The sequence below is a fragment of the Rattus norvegicus genome, chromosome 4 (assembly GCF_021556685.1).
Source record: "Rattus norvegicus strain SHRSP/BbbUtx chromosome 4, alternate assembly SHRSP_T2T, whole genome shotgun sequence".
Taxonomy (NCBI): domain Eukaryota; kingdom Metazoa; phylum Chordata; class Mammalia; order Rodentia; family Muridae; genus Rattus; species Rattus norvegicus.
Window position 1 is genome coordinate 31,278,678 of NC_141537.1, and position 17,438 is coordinate 31,296,115.

The window sequence follows — 17,438 nt, forward strand, 5'->3', positions numbered from 1 at the left end:
TCAAAGTAGAGGTTGTCCCCAACACTCGAAGGTGGTCCCTGAGGCAAGCACAGAGGTACAGGCTTACTGGGGGCCTGCAGCTGCCCACCCTCCTGTCCCAAGCCTCTTACCTCCTTACCTAGTAGAAAGTATCCTCCCTGGTCTGTCTGTGGAAAGTAGGGGAAAGAGAACATTTTGGGTTGTCCTACTGTTAAAGAAAACGGTCACATGCTAAACTACCCCCACATGATGTCCAAATCAAGTGTTGGGGGTTTTCTACAGTCAGCTTTATTTATGTAGAGCTGGTGTTTACAGCTTTAAATTGTGCCTGGAGAGCTTCAACAAAGCAGTGGGGACCTTCTAAACGTATGTCCATTTTTTTATTAGAATACTCATTTTCTGAATTTATATGAATCTGAAACCTTTCGATATGAATAAGGTTTTGCCATATGACAAGGGCGACAAAATTATAACACTACCATCTCCTACATTCTTAGCTTTTATTGACATAAATAGACAGATCAATTGGTAAATGAGTGACTATTCAAAGGGCCCATGAATGGTCACCACCGCACGCCTGAGCCTGGTAGCCATGCCACGGGTGCCCCACCTTTCCTCTTCTGAGGCTTAGCCAGCTTCAGCCATCAGCTATCGCCCAATCAGGTCCAAAATGAAAATGAAAAGGTTGATGATGTCCACGTAGATGTTCAGAGCAGCAAAAATGTACTCTTCGGGGTCTATCTCATAGTGGTAGCGCCCCCCCACCATCATCTGCACGTCCATCACCAGGTACTTGAAGAGAAAGAAGAATCATCTCTATAGTCTGTTCACATCTACCAGGTAAATGTCCTATGTCATCTGGAGACAGTTATTTTATCATTAAAAACAATGGAGCGGGCTGGGGATAGAACTGTGTTGGTAGAGCACTTTTATGCCACACAAAACCCTGGGGTTCAGCCCCAACATCACACAGATGGGGTGGCAGCACATGCCCGAAATTCTCGCACCCTGGAGATGGAGACAGGAAGGTCAGAAGGTCAAGGTCATCATCAACTACCTAAGTTCTTGGTTAACCTGGGGTAGACGAATCTCGGTCTCAAAATCGGGGGATAAGGGAGAAAGAAAAGTGGGGAGAAGTAAAAAAGATTCGGATCAGTTGTCACTGAGTACAATTAGAGCTTCAGTCCTTGATGAAGTCGTCCTAGTTTGCTCTCCATGAACCAAAGTATCTCATCCTCCTGAAGCCCACACAACCAACTCTGTAAGCTTCCTTTGCCTTCCAAGTCCTTTGTGCCTTTCTTTTTGTTTTTTCTCCATCTTTATTAACTTGGGTATTTCTTATTTACATTTCAATTGTTATTCCCTTTCCCGGTTTCCAGGCCAACATCCCCCTAACCCTTCCCTTCTCTATGGGTGTCCCCCTCTCCACCCTCCCCCCATTACCGCCCTCCCCCCAAAAATCACGTTCACTGGGGGTTCAGCCTTGGCAGGACCAAGGGCTTCCCCTTCCACTGGTGCTCTTACTAGGCTATTCATTGCTACCTATGAGGTTGGAGCCCAGGGTCAGTCCATGTATAGTCTCTGGGTAGTGGCTTAGTCCCTGGAAGCTCTGGTTGGTTGGCATTGTTGTTCACATGGGGTCTCGAGCCCCTTCGAGCTCTTCCAGTTCTTTCTCTGATTCCTTCAATGGGGTCCTATTCTCACTTCAGTGGTTTGCTGCTGGCATTCGCCTATGTATTTGTTGTATTGTGCCTTTCTAAGACCTTTGTGTCTTTTGTCAATAATGTGGACCATATGGGCAAGAGGGATATATCACTACCAGGTGCCCTGTAACCGTGGCCTCCCCGTCCCCTTGCTTGGGGATGATAGCAAACCTTGACATCCATATGCCTGAGACGGACAGTGAAGGTGGTGACCCTTCCCCGTGGCATCTCTCACCTCAGCTGCAATAGATAAGACTACAAAGTCCTACATATGGGCATGAAAATGTCAGAACCCTCTCTCACCCTCAAGCCTGGTACAAGATGGAGATCTGAGCTGCAGGAGGATCATGGGAGGAAGGAAAGAACAATGGCCTCTGAGCCTCTCAGGTGCAGACTAGACTCAGAGCCCAGCCAGACACACAAAGACTGGCATGACATATGAATATTGAAGTCTTACATATTTAAAAAAATAAAATAACCTATTTCAGAATGGCATTCGCTTTGTGAAACCTGTCCCAAGAAGCTCAGATATCCACTGTCCCTGGCTGCTGATTCCCATGCAGGTTTCAAATGGTAAGAGTCCAAGCAGAAGGGAGGTACAGATGCAAGTTAGTGCAAAGCTTCATACAGAATCCTATCTCTTTCACATGGGATAGGCAGGACTGAACCTAACCTCAGAGAAAACGAGGGCTGGCTACTATGAGTGACGGGAGGGGATCCAACATGAGCTGGGGTGTGCCTTACCTGGCTGACTGAGTCCTGCCCCCAAGTCTAACTCCAGCACCTCCACCCCAAGCAAAGAAGAATGTTTGAGCACACAAAGGGCTTCAGCACCTTGAACACCCTTCTCTCACTCTGGAGCCCTGACTGAGGGAACAAGGACTTTTCCTCCAAAAGATCCCAGAATTAATTTTAGTAACCTCATAAGATAGATAATGTCTCCCTCATTTCACAGTTTGATCAGGTGATTGAAAGTGTGTCCAAGGGCCAGCAGGAAAATGGGAGAGGAAGATGAACAGGGATCCAGTTGTGTCTTGTCTTGTCCAAGGAAACAAAGGCTCTGAATACCATCTAAGACACAGCCAAGCTCCAGCCAGGATTCCAACACACAGATGTACACACACACACACACACACACACACACACACTCTTTCATACATACACACACATGTACATATACTCATACACAAATGTACATATATTCATATACGCACACACATTTACACACTCACATATGCATACATAAACATGCACGTACTTGCATACACATATACACACTCACATACACACATGTACACACACTCACATGTGCACATATGCATAAACACACGCATGCCCACGTGCACATGCGTGTGTTCTCTCTCCCCCTCACTCACACACACACACACACACACACACACACAAACACACACATGTCTTCCTCCTCCACTTTTTGGTATTGAGTGGCCTGTCTAAATCTACAAGAATTTTTATTCTTCCTGAATCAACCTACTTTTGTGGGAATTGAACTGTGCCTAAAACAGACCTGTACAGGCTGAGCTCACAGAAGAAAGAAGAGATGGGCACAAATCAGTTCCCGGATAACAGGAGAGGCAAGAAAATCAAATGCGCACACTTAATCTCATGCATAGATTTTTCATGACTGTTAAAGAATTTGGCATGGGATGTGGCACACACCCTTAATCTGGACACTCAGGCAGAAGCAGGCGGATTTCTGAGTCTGAGGCTAAAATGGTCTGCACAGCAAGTTTCAGGCCAGCCAGTACTACAGACTGCCTTGTCTTTACTTTTTTTTCCTTTGAAGCCTGAGAAGCCTCAGTGGGCCAAAGCATTAGGACGTAAGCTCAAATCCTCAGAACCCATGTTAACAAACAAACAAACAACCAAACTAAACAAACAAAAGCCAAGCATGGCCACACGTGTCAAGGGCAGAGAGAAGAGAATCGTTGGGGCCGACTGGCCATAAGCCCAGGTCCAGGTTCAGGGAGAGACCCTGTCTCAAAGAAGTTAGGGCAGAGTAACCAAGGAGACACCTGACATCCTTCTCCAGCTCCATGCAGGCTGGGGCTCCTACACTCAAGCAGGCCTCCTACAATCTGCTGTGTGTGTTTACCTCTGAGCAACAGTGGCAAGAGGGAGTTTCCCCTCTCTTTTCACAGTCCACTATAGTGTTTGAATTTTAAAAATAGCCACATGGGTTACTTTTAAAACCTCGCAATAACTGCAAAAGATGAACAGCAGGAGATAGGACTAAACGGAAAGAAAGGGGTTTCCCAGGGGCATCCGCAGGGGCCTGCGCCAGCCCTCTCCGGAGCTCCTGGTGTAAGAAATGGGAAGGTGGGTGCTCTAAGCAAAGGAAACCACGCCTTGTGGTGATTAGCTTTGAGGCTTCTACACAGTCTCTTCTCAAACATTAATTCTTTCAGGGAAGGTGATCTTTCCCTGTTATTATTACTCTTTGTGTTTGTGTGGTGCCAGGGATCAAACTCAAGGTCCTTTCCATGCTGGGAAAGCAGTTTCCTCTTCGGGACAGCCCCAGCCCCAGCCCCAGCCCCAGAATGGGATGCTTTCATAGATTCGAGAGGACGTGCAGCAATTCTGGGTGAGTTGCTGGAGTGTTCTAGATAATGTCTAACTCTACTGACCAGCACAGGCCCTGTGAGCATACACTATGGTCTACGGCACGGAGGAAAACCAGAACTTACCATGGAGAAGAGCAGTGTTCCGAGTGCTGAGTATACCAGATGCAGCCACTGCACAGGGAGAAAAAGGGGGGGGGGGTATAGATAGCTTCACACAACATGGAATGGTGGACGTGCTTAGTGAGTCCTCATCCTCTGACAAGGACCCATTCCAAAGATAGTCAAGCCTGCAGGAACTGGCTCTTCCTGAACCTAATCACACACGCGAGTGCACGCACGCGCACGCACACACACACACACACACACACACACACACACACATGTCTACCACTTCTTTCCGGTAAAGACTCAAAAAATGTGCTGATCTTCACAATTACCCAGTAGGGCAGGGCAAGGACAGTCTATTACATAGGGTCCACTTACCATCCCTTCTGCATAACTCTTCTAGAGAACCTGCCTTCCCTGGGCGAGAGGGTTTCTAGAAGCACAAGGGTTATACAGTCCCTAGTCGGGGAAGGGGAGGAAAGATAGCAAAAACCATTCTGCAAGCAGTGGAACAGCTGGGGAATGACTGACACAGTCATCCCTGTCTCTTGGCTTTTACTGTACAAGTACAAGTGGCTAGTCGTCCTAGCCCCAGACATGTAGGTAGGAGAGCTGAGTCCTAGCTCTTTTTCAAACCCGTGAAACTCTCAGGACCTTTGCCTAAGCCAACCTGGACTGGGATTTTCCCCTGATCAGGAAATATGGGACATATTTAAACACCCAGGGTCCAGCTCACACGGGAAGAGGGGAGAATAGCATACAACATCCGAGAAAAATATAGCTTGAAGTCTCAAGGAGGAGAAAGCTGCTCCCAAGGAGGATAGCAGCGCTCCCCAGAAGAGCTTATTGGTGGAGAGGAGAGACTGAGTCGTAGCATGGTCTTTGAAGTACCAAAGGGAGAGCACGAAGGACACTGGGAACACAGAGGACTCAAAGCTGTCAGCGTTGTGCTCCAACTTGGGACAAGAATCTTCTGCCCATACATATGTAAGACTGTAGCTGGGAGATGCTTGTGAGAGGAACTGAGACAGAAAATGCCTTCTGTCTAGATGCCACCTCCCTGGTTATAACAAACATGCTCAGTCACTTGGCCAAATGATCCCAGACAGAACCCCTAGTCCCGAGTCTAAAGATGGTGTAAGAACTCTACTTGCTGCCAGATAAATGCTTGGGTTCGGCACTTGAACAAGTTGGCCTCGGAACTTTGGTCAAACAGTTCGAGGTCCCAGGCAGGGTTTCCATATCTGACGTTCTTAGGCACCATTTCAGCTCCAGAGACAGACTGTGCACAAAGCAATGGAGAAGGCGTAGACCCTGCCTAAAAGTCACACAAACCTGATCTCCCTGCTTGCTACCTCTACCCCTTACCCCTTGGGGATCCTGAGTGAATTAAAATCCTCTGAGCCTATCTGATCATCTATAAAATAAATAAGAAATATTGTTCAGGAATGTTGTGAGAGCTTGGTAAAAAACATACACGAGGTCCATGTCTGATACTTAGGAAGACATCAATGAATACATACTGGAGAGCAAGCCGGGTGGATGCTAAGCCCCCTTCTGTGGGTCAATATTGGAACCTTTAGCTAAAGAAGCCTTGCTCTCACTCCGGCTTCAGACAAAGCAGCGCCTGGGTGCAGAAGACATTGTCTACCATAGAGGATAGGGTCCCCTCAAGACCCTACTGGGAATGGACAGCTAACTACTAGATTCCAGTCTATGGTACTTCTCCACTGAATCCCCCGTGTTCGATCAGCTCTGGATTGTGCGCACGGCGCTGGACTGTGCCCACCACTGTCATTCGTTTTTGACCTCAAGGACATTTTCTAAAAGCTGGCTCAGAGGTGCAAGCGCTTGCCTGACAGCTCAAGGCCTTGAATTCAATCCCCATCACCACGGATAATAATAAAAATAATAATAGAATCCTTCCACACTTAGCCCCAACACCGTGCCTGCTTCTCAGGGTACCTGTGCTGACACGGCCAGCACTTCCCTCATTTTGAGTACTTCTCGAAGGTTTCAAAATGGCAGTCACTTACATATGATCGAACCACAAGTGTGACAATCCCGTAGATCACTAGCACACTGGTGAAAACAAACAGCATTCCATTTAGCAGGGTAAAATCCCACTGGGGAGACAGAAACACCACATGTGAGTCCGTTATCGCCTAGGCAGGATCTCAAATGTTTAGAGATGCCTTCTCTACCTTGCGCACAATTTATCCTGGCCGTTTGTTAGGATGGAAATGCCTTAGCCCCAAGCAATGAAAATTACCACATAAATGATGCAACTGCCACAGTCCCTTGGATTTGCTTCGGGAAGGAGGACAAAATGGTGGAAGTTAAGATAAAATACTGGGAGTCTGGGTTGATAATTTTTTAAATTGGGTCAAGGAGACATGAGAACCCACTGTATTTATTCTACTTTTGTATTTATAAGAATGTCTCCCTTGAAGCCAGATGTGGTGGGACATATTTGTATTCCCAGCACTTGGGGAGGAGAAGGCAGGAAGATCAGAAGTTTAGAGTCATGAAAAGTCCAAGGCCAGACTAGAATATTCGAATCTCTGCTGAAAAAGGAAGGAAGGAAGGAAGGAAGGAAGGAAGGAAAGAAAGATTGGTTTTCTGTAATAAAAACATAAATTGTATAGTTATAAATTTGTGCGCATAACATGATCATAATTATTTGTATTTAATGAATACATATAAACAGAAAACATTAGGAAAATGAAATAAGTTATTTTGGGCTGAAGAAATGGCTCAGTGGTTAAGAGCACCAACTGTTCTTCCAGAGGTCCTGAGTTCAATTCCCAGCAACCACATGGTGGCTCACAACCATCTGTAATGGAATCTGACGCCCTCTTCTGGTGTGTCTGAAGACAGCTACAGTGTACTCATATACATAAATAAATAAATCATTTTAAATAAGAAATAAGTTATTTTACTATGTTAGTGGGATCTCTTTTTCAAATTTGTATACAAATATTTGTTTATAAATATTTTCATTAAATGTACATTGTATATTTTCAAAATTACTGTTCACGATTATTTTTTAATTTTGTCAATTATTAATGTGTATCTTGGGTTTGTTTTTTAAAGATTAGTGACCCAGGTATTTTGGGGCTGTTTTGTTTTGTTTTTCCTAAGGAGACTGAAAAAGAATTCCAAACACACAAGATATCTCTTGCACTTCCCTTTTGTCCCCAGCACACACAGGATTGGTTCTCCAGATGTCCTTCTTAGTCCTGCAGTCTCTTCAGCCCCATTAAGACTCCGGAGAAATCTCTGTCAGCTCTGGACAAACTCTGAATCTGAGTCACATCTGGGCTAGACTCTTGGCTTCAGAGACCAACAGGACACGCTCAGAAAGCCCAAAGCAGGAGACCATAGTTCAGAACAGAATGGCTAATGAATGGCCTCTCTGCTACCAGTTCCTCTTTGGCCTCACAAAACCACACACTTCTTCCAGATAAAAGGCCAGCAGCACCCAAGAGGCCAAGTATATTGAATCTACAAGAAACTGCCACTCAGCTCAAAGAAGCGGATTTGAAGATGAAGTCTGGTTATATTTAAACCAAATGGGCATTCTGTTTACTTTTTCTTCCTCTAAGGGACAGTTTAGGGTTCATGAGAAAACTCGGGATCGGTGTGTGAGCTACCTTTCCTCTGGAGTTCTGGGGAGCCTTGTAGAGGAAGAGAATTATGTAAATGCCCACCACATAACTTCATCAGAAAAAAAAAAAAAAAAAAACGAAAGGTTTAGTTGTCTCTGAGTCTTTAATGCAAATACACCAGGGGTTGTCTTTACAGTGCTTTTCAGCAAAAGGCTCCATTCTCTGAACTCAGGTCATTTCTTACCTGTGAGTAATTTAAATACTTGTGGGGCTTGGGAGAACTATCCTGACATTTAGAGATGTTGAATGGCTCTGAATCTATGGTATATCACTCACTGAAGGGAGGCTTGTCTGTTTACACGCAAGCTGGCTTCTACAAGAACCATACTTGAGAAGGCAAGCACTGATCTGATTCTAAATCATGCCGAAGCTCTACTTTGGGGTACAGGGCAGGGGTGCATGTGCGTGTGTGTGTGTGTGTGTGTGTGTGTGTGTGTGTGTGTGTGTGTGTGTGTAGGCTACAGGTCCACTTCAGCTGTTATTCCTTATGTTTTGAAAAAGGTCTCCACTAGGACCTAGAGCTCAGAAAACAGTCTAAGGTAACTGGCCAGAGACTCCAGTGCTCCAGTGTCTACCCTCTAGAGCAGTGATTACAAACCCATGCCAACGCACCAAGGTCTTTACATGGATGCTGGAGATCAAACTTGGACACAGCAGTCACTTTCTGACTGAGCATCTCCCCAGTCCCTGAACACTACTTTTGATACAATGTAACTGAATGTTTTAACAGATCCCTCTACCTCGCTGGACCTTCTTTGTACCACTAACAAAGGCTAAAATTCTGCTTATGTATACAGTTGTCCTTATGTATACAGTTGTCCTTATGTATACAGTCATCCTTATGAGATGTGACAAACAATTGAGCAAATACTCTTTAGTTATTAAACTAAGGTGAGCTCACTAAAGCAAGGTGACCATAAATAAAAGAGCCACTGGAAAGAGCCCACTAGATCCCCAGAAGTGTCCTAGGGCTGGTGAGACTCCAGCGTCATGGTTTTAAAAATCAAAAACAAAAACAAAAGGATGTGGGTTTTGTGGAATGCCACTCGACTGGCATTACAAGATCCTGGGACAATTCCATCAAAATAAATTACAATTATGAATTATAATTATGAATTATACTGGAGGTCGGTAGTGCTTCTGAGCCCTAGTGACTGTGAAGATAAGCTACCAGTTTGAATTGGGGCCCCAGCAGGGGAACACAGGGTACACTCCATGGCACAGCTTTAGGAGGAGGGCTGTTGGTTTGTAAAAGAGCCTCTTCCAGAAGTGGGCTGAAAGGAACTGGGTGAGCAGCTGTGACCGTCTGTAGGGCTCAAGGGACAAGGGCACAGGAAACCTCAGAGTTTGGCTGTGTTAAGCTGGTTTGTGTCAGGACAAGGTGGGAGTGGATATTGGTAGGGAAGGTGGTTAGCCCAAGAGGAACCTGCCAGGAGGAACCCCTGGGAGTAAGGGGCTCTCTCTTCTGAATGAGTCAGGAGGGACACAGGACACAGCCAGCAACTCCCTCACCATAGAGATTTGTTTCAGTAATACCTACTTTTGTTTGTAGTGCAAACAAAGTGAGTACTAATGTCACCGCAGTGGTGGCTCCTGTGGCCCACAGTATCTCATCTGCTTTGTAGAAGCTGGAACCAGAGACTGTGGTTACTGTTCAGACATGTTCAAAGAAAAGCACACACGATAAAACGAAAATACATATCAAAGACTTACACGGACATGCTTCCTAGCAGCAGGCCTTCCAGAATGGTCTGAAAAGAAAATTCACAGTAAATCTGCAGCCCGTTTCTCCAAGCAAAGCTCGAGGCCGAGTCCTAGGCTTCAGAAGAGGGCACCAGTCATTGTGTGCACTTGGGCGACATCTAGGGAGCAAGCACACATGGATGTGCACACAACCCTGGGAGCACAGCTACCGGGTGCTTATGGGAGACAACTGGTCCAGTAACCATTCACTGTCACGTAAATGTCACACTCTCCCCGAGGACACCACAGCGACTTTCATTATTTGGCTCATAAACTATGGACTGGTTGTAGATGAAGATGTAAAAGGTCAATTTGTGGACCACACCTTCATTAATTAATGGGACTATCCACACATTATCTGCACCACTTCAGGACAGCACAGCCTGTTTCTATGAATGTTCTGCCCACGCTCTCCGATGATGTCACTGTCTGTGGTCCCTATTAAACTTTTTTTTTTTTTTTGGTTCTTTTTTTTCGGAGCTGGGGACCGAACCCAGGGCCTTGCGCTTCCTAGGTAAGCGCTCTACCACTGAGCTAAATCCCCAGCCCCCCTATTAAACTTAAAATGTTTCTTCAGGCCTCAGACCTGGGATAAGAAGCGAGACCTTGGTGCCAGAATATGGGACTACAGGGTAGTTCCTAGCAGAGGTGACAGCACAAGATGGGTGCCCTGAAGGATTTCCTCCAACCACATGGACCCAGGCCTTGGGCAATGTGGGAGAGAGGTGGGAACTGACATCCATCAGGCGAGGGTGTCTGAGGGTCACACTAAGTAATTGTCAGACTCACAGCCAGGCTCAGGACCACAACCAGGTGGGACTGAAGAGGTTTGTTGGCCAACAGGACACCGGGGAATTTGATGGTCTGAGGGAAGGGCCAGAGAAGTCCCCTAGTCTCATCAGAGATGGAAAAGTATAGCATATCCTAACCTAATTGCTGACACCAGACTGGCTCTGGACTTTCTCAATCCATCAGAGGCTGGAAAAGGGCTGAGGCCGAAATGTCCTCGGTCACTTTTCTGGATTTCCCAGACCTGGACTGGGACTCTGTTTCCTCAGGCTGTTTGTTAACGTGCCTAAGAAAACAGTCCTTATGTCCACCAGGGGACAAGATTTAGACTTTGTGCAAATAGGTACTTCAATAATGTGCCGGGTTCCAACCTTTCTCCTGTGTTTTTCACTTTTCCCTGGTGCCTTCTGTCTACTTCTCCAGCACCATCAAAGACAGACAGACCAGCAGACAGACAGGCAGGCAGGCAGAGGCAGAGAGACAGAAAGACAGGGAGAGAAGGAGACAGAGAGACAGAAAGATAGGGAGGCAAGGAGACATAGAGACAGACAGAGATAGAGAGCCACCAAGACAGAAGACAGGCAGGCCTGGGAAGCGAGAGGAAGAATAGCTCCCAGAAAAAGAGCGATCACTGTAGAAACCAAGCATGTTCAGAACTGGGATGTGGGGAGTCACAGATTCTAGGGGACAAAAGCTGTGGCAAGAGTGAGTAATACATAAAAGACGAATAAAGATTAAAAGAGAGAGAGAAAGAACATTCAAGCATAACCAGGTAGTGGTGGTGCATGCCTTTAATCCCAGTCCTCTGGAGGCGGAGGCAGGTGGATCTCTGAGTCTGAGGCAATATTGGTCTGTACAGCCAGTCTAGATCAGCCAGGGCTACCTAGTAAGAGAATAGTTCTCCTCCTCTGTCTCCTTCCTATCTATCAATTCTGCTTCCAAGCTGTCTCCTGGAGACATAGGAAGTAATTGAGCCAGGAAAAGATTAAGAAAATGTCTTAAGAAGATAGCTGGGGGCAAGGACGTTGTGAGAATACCACACAGTCCCACAGCACAGCATAGGAACCGCTTGCCTGGGCAACCAGTCGGGGATCCACTACAGCCAAGGAAGGTTCCTCAAGTTTGGAATGAAATACCACTGTGGATGGCAGACAGCCATCTGCCCCAATCTATTTCTTTGAAAATGTTATCCTCAGAGGTCTGATAGCACCCAGGTTAACTGCAGACATAGCCCTGACTTGTGAGTGGGTTCATGGATGGCTTCAAGAGAGAAGAGTTCGCCACAGCCAAGAGCAGCCTGGAATCCAAGTACACAGGGGATGAGGACACCTCCGTCTCGGTGTCCCTGTGAATTGCTACTTCTGTACAAGAGCTCCTGCACCACGAGTTCCACAGTAAAGACAGTGATACAGTAAGACAAGAAAAGCGTCAGAGGGAGGCTAACGCACCAGTCAAGGAGAGTTACTTACAAAGAATACCAGGAGAATGTAGTTCGCTGGCACTTGGCGCCGGATATCCCTACAGCAAGCAAGTATAACGATCACAATCAGGACTGCTGGGCTGCAGGTTGGAAACCGCCAGTTACTGCTTTGGTACTCAGATGGGCAAGTCGTATATACAGACAGACAGGCAGAGGGACACACGTGCCCCATATCATCACAGGCCCACATCTGATACGTAGAGCAAACCAAACTGCTATCTTCCTACTTACCTCTCTTTTAGGCCTGCAAAACGAGAATTTTAACGTTCCCATCCACAGGTAGGTAGCTTCCCTTTTTTTTGGGAGGGGGGTTCTTTTTTTCGGAGCTGGGGACCGAACCCAGGGCCTTGCGCTTCCTAGGCAAGCGCTGTACCACTGAGCTAAATCCCCAATCCCGGTAGCTTCCCTTTTAAATTTTTTGTTAAAGATATAGATTTGTGGGAAATTGTAAAAGGAGAGAGAATTTCGATAAAAGCTATATGAAACTTTCACCAATGATTTTGAGTAATATATTTGCAGCACAATTTCAAGACCAGCACGGAGAGCTTTTGGGGGCCCGCTTCTAGAAATTTGGCAGGAATTTGACATCAGGCCAGGACAAAAAAGGAAGCTCAAGGTGGGAATCTGACTTTGGCTAGAACTCAGGAAATAGGCTCAGATTAAGAACATTTACATTTGAGTTAATGCAAAACTCAGAGCAGGCTCAGGTGAGGCTTCACCCTGATTAGCCCCTAGAAAGGTGTTTCCTGGATTTTGTTTATTGTCTTGCCTGTTCCTTGACCCACAACTGGTCTTATCATTTTGCATGTACTTAAAGTGGTATGAGAGCAGACTGGAAAATAATAGACTCGCTTCAGCCTCAGAACTGGGTCATGCTACAGTGTTGTCTGACTGTCATTTTCCTTTTTTAATCCTCGCTCCTGCCCTGCAGAACCTGTTGACTGACTGAGCAGGTGTGGTCAAACCATTAATGGGACACGGGAATAATTTGAACCTGTGTTATTATTATTTAACATGGGGATGTGACATGAGACTATGTGTAGATTCATATAACCACCACCTCAATTAACATTCAGGACATAACATAAATAACACAGCAGCAAAGGCCGCCTGGTATGACTCTTCCGTAGCAACACCCCGACACACAGCTGACCCTGACTTCTGGCCCCAATTAACTTGCTTTCCGTCTTTAATTGTGTCATTTAAAGAATTTTGCCCAGGGACTGAAGAGATAGATTAGAGATTTAGTGCACTGGCCAGTCTTGCAGAAGACCCGGCCGGGTCTAGTACTCACAGCTCGCAAACTCCCTTAACTCCAGTTCCAGGAAATCCAAAATTCTCTGTCACCCTCTGTGGATGCCTGTGTAACAGCTGTACATAGCAACAAGTAGGCACAGACAGATGGCACACATAAAGGAAATCAAATACTGAGGCTGGGGTGATGGCTGGAAGGTTAAGATCTGGCTGCTCGGGGCTGGAGAGATGGCTCAGTGGTTAAGAGCACTGACTGCTCTTCCAGAGGTCCTGAGTTCAAATCCCAGCAACCACATGGTGGCTCACAACCATCTGTAATGGGATCTGATGCCCTCTTCTGGTGTGTCTGAAGACAGCTACAGTGTACTCATCTATAAGAAATAAATAAATCTTTAAAAAAAAAAAAAGATCTGGCTGCTCTTCCAGAGGATCTGGGTTTGCTTCCGATCGGTTACCCCAGTTCCAGGGAGACCTGATGTCCCTTTTTGGCCTGTGTGAGCATAGTATATACGTGTTGCACAGATACACTTTAATACATAATTTTTTTTAAAAAAGAAAAAAGCAAATAAAATATAAAAGTATTATGTTTAATCCTGGCGGTTTTGACTGTTTTGTTGTTGTTGTTGTTGTCGTTAGTTTGTATTATTATTTTGAGACAGAGTCTTACACAGTCAAAGCTGGCCTTCAATTCCTGGGTACCCTGTCTCTACCTCCTAAGTATTGGGCTTACAGGCATATGTCTTCATACCCAGCAAGAATGTTACAGTTTACCACATTTTTAATAGTGACCAAATCTTGGTCAGTAGTTAATAGAATCATTAATGATACTTACAGGAGTGCATACATGAACCAGGGCATGGCGATGATCCACTTTCTTACAGCTTCGCTGGTTAAAAAAAAGAAAAATTGTATATATATATACATATATATATGTGTATATATATATATATATACACACACACACACACACACACACACACACACACATGTATATACATAAGATAGTAAAATTTGCTAACTAGAAGTATAATGGTATCATGAGAAGCATGGGTAAACTAAGTGATCAAGGAGGAAAAATGGAGAGGAAGTGTCGAAACACTCTTTTTAATGGAAAAATAGGCTGCTAGTGCAGCTCCCCATTAGAGCATCTGCTCAGCGTGTGTGAAGGAGACCTGGGTGTAAATCCCCAGCACAAAGAAAAAAGAGATACATTATAAACATTTTTTTAAATTATACATCACATTTCAAAGGAGGCAGGTGGGGAAGACCTTCCTTTAAAAGAAAAAATGAGATCCAGACATGGTGACACATACCTTTAATCCCCACAGAGGCAAAGGTGGGGGATATCTGTAAACTTAGGGCCAGCCTGTTCTACATACATAGCGAGGCACAGCCAGAGACAGCCAGGATAACCAGAGCTACATCGTGAGGCCTCCCTCAAAAACTAAAACAAACAAAACAAGAGACAAGAAAAAACCCAAACCTAAACAAAATAAATAAGACACTAAGACTGATATAAGCGTAAGCTAAAAGAAATCAACTCATTGTGTTGCGGAAAAAAAAACGCTCTCAATAGGATGAGGGTGGTGACTTGACTAAAGTCTCTCAAATAACCAGAGAGTTTAACAGTGTTCCGGCCTTCAATGTCTCGAGGCTCTTGCCTATTTATCCAGTTATATTTGAGAAAGTAACTCAGAGAAAATTAAAAGAAAACAGTGCCTCAAATAAGAGGAAGAAAAACAGTCTTGACTTAGGAAGATAAACTCTAGAAACCCATTGCCTTGTTACCTAGAAGGTGCTTCGGAAGAACCTGCCTATGGGAAAACTACTGCTTACCAACAATGAAGAGCAAAACCATACTGTTTGAAACGCTCCAGATTAAAGCAAGCTGATTCTGTGAGGGTTCCCAGGAGCGACAGGACGGCTAATTCTAGGCAGTAAGGAAGACGACTCACCAGAAAACAAAGATGCTGATGATTGCTGCAGTGATGAGCAGCTGAGCCGAGAGAACAACAAACACTTTCACAATGAACCCTGTGGAGACAAGACGTTACTTTGTAACCCCATATCCAAAGGTAAAACCGAATGCGGTTTCCAGCCCAGTGAAAGGAGTCCCCCACTGTCTTTCCAGGCCAGGAGAGGCAGCTGCTGTTTGAGTCAGCAAATGGGAACAACAAAAATGAAATAACTCTGGAGAACCTTTTAACTTGTGCTTTTTAATAACTCTGTGAGAAGCATTGAGGATATGGAGCCAGGAAGCCCGGTGGAGCCATAGGGACACCACCCCACCCAAAAACTTTCAACCCCAAATTTATTCTGTCTACAAGAACTGCGGGCACGAGGGATGGAACTGAGACAGAGGGAACGACCAACCAACCACCAGGCAGCCCAACTTAAGACCTATCCCACCGGCAAGCACCAATCACTGTTATGAATTAATGATTACGGTCAGAAGTCTAACATGGCCGTCCTCTGAGAGGCTCCACCTACCAACTGGCTCAGACAGATTCAGACACCCACAACCAAACACTGGATAGAACTTGGGGACTCTTATGGAAGAATAAAGGGAAGGATTGTGGGTCCATTGATAGGAACTCCACAGGAAGACCAACAGGGTCAACTAACCTGAACCCTTGGGGCTCTCACAGACTGAACCATCAACCAAACATACACGGGCTGGACCTAGGCCTCCCTGCACATATATAGCAGATGTGCAGCTTGGCCTTCATGTGGGTCCCGAACAACTGGAGTGGAGGCTATCCCGAAAGCTGTTGCCTGTATGTGGGATATGTTCTTCTTGCTGAGCTGTCTTGTCCGGCCTCAGTGAGAGAGTAAATGCCTAGCCTGGCAGAGACTTGAAGTGCCAGGGTTGGGGGATAGCCAGGTGGGCACCCACCTGCTCAGAGGAGAAGGGGAGGGGAAGATTGGGGAAGGATTGTGTGGGGATGACTGGGAGGGGGCAGTGAGCAGGATATAAAGTAAATAAGTTTAAAAATTAATTTAAAAAAAATCTAATCAAAGCCAACCACAGTGGGACACACTGAGGATCCCAGCTACTCAGAAGGCTGAAGTGGAGAAATGCTTCAGTTTAGGAGTTGAAAACCAAACAAAGCAATGAAGAGACACTCCTGGTTGTAAGAACAAACAGAAAGGGTTTTCAGCCTAATCGTTAAAGATGTTTTCTTGGGGACTGGGGAAATAGCTCAGTGGGTAATGTATCTGCTGTCAAGACTGGGGCTAGTCAACTCACAGAATCATGAAGTCGTTGGTGGTGGTTTTGCTTGTTTGTTTTTAAAAAAAAATGGGCAAAGGGTTTGAATAGTATTCCCCAAAGAAAACCTGTGGATAGCTCACAAGCATGGGAAAGATGTCCAACCCCTCTAATCATTAAGAAAACATAAGTGTCCCTGGGAACCCACTCTCACCAAAGATCCAGGTAGGTTAACTGTAGATCTTTACTTCTCAATTCCTCCAAGTTCAATCCCCAGTCTCATCCCTATGTCTGTAACCGTCCTTCTGCCGTGGCCTTTCCTCACCCTCTGGACCTCCCCAGACCATCCCCACTCCTAAGTGTCAGCTCCCAGTAATCTCAGAACTACAGTGATCTCATACTAGTAACTTAAAAGTACACCTGAAAGAGCTACAACAAAAATGAATAGGTGGCAAGAAATAATCAAAGTCAGAATGAAATCAATAAAGTAAAAGCAAATAAAAGCAATAAAAACAATCAGTGGAACAAAGTATTTGTTCTTTGAGAAATCAATAAGATAGACAAACCCTTACCAAATTAATTAAAAGGCAGAGAGAGAGAGAGAGAGAGGGAGAGAGAAAGAGAGAGAGAGAGAGAGAGAGAGAGAGAGAGAGAGAGAGAGAGAGAGAGACCAAATTGCACGGAGCCATATTGGATTTGGGCCTAGCCGCTTTTTGACTGCATGGTTCAAAGTGACTCTGGGCTGTTTGGCCACAGAGACTCACCCCGAAGATGACTGCCATAAATCTTAAGATTGTTGGATAAAGCCTCTCCCATGAATTTACGGCACAGGAGTATAACATTCAAGGGATGCCTCAGCTCGAGCAGATACCAGTTATCTCCTCAGTCAACACCCAGTGTCTCCACCACCTGACCTCATCG

General features: G+C 45.4%; 1 protein-coding gene across 3 annotated transcripts in view; it reads right to left on the reverse strand.

Annotated features, from left to right (window-relative positions):
* Positions 1-465: 465 nt before the first annotated feature.
* The window catches only part of Tmbim7 (transmembrane BAX inhibitor motif containing 7), a 32,898-nt gene continuing 15,925 nt past the window's right edge, over positions 466-17,438 (reverse strand). Inside the window, exons 4-11 of one of the 3 annotated variants that reach the window (NM_001039612.2) lie at positions 15,262-15,340; positions 14,139-14,192; positions 12,042-12,132; positions 9,754-9,791; positions 9,581-9,668; positions 6,406-6,495; positions 4,388-4,435; positions 466-771 (exon numbers count right to left, since the gene is read on the reverse strand). In NM_001039612.2, the coding sequence (NP_001034701.2) occupies positions 628-771; positions 4,388-4,435; positions 6,406-6,495; positions 9,581-9,668; positions 9,754-9,791; positions 12,042-12,132; positions 14,139-14,192; positions 15,262-15,340 (632 nt within the window). In that variant the 3' untranslated portion in view covers positions 466-627. Of the gene's footprint in view, positions 796-4,387; positions 4,436-6,373; positions 6,496-9,580; positions 9,669-9,753; positions 9,792-12,041; positions 12,133-14,138; positions 14,193-15,261; positions 15,341-17,438 lie in introns of all 3 variants that reach the window. The other 2 variants (XR_015685624.1, XM_087657964.1) reach the window with 2 other exon arrangements.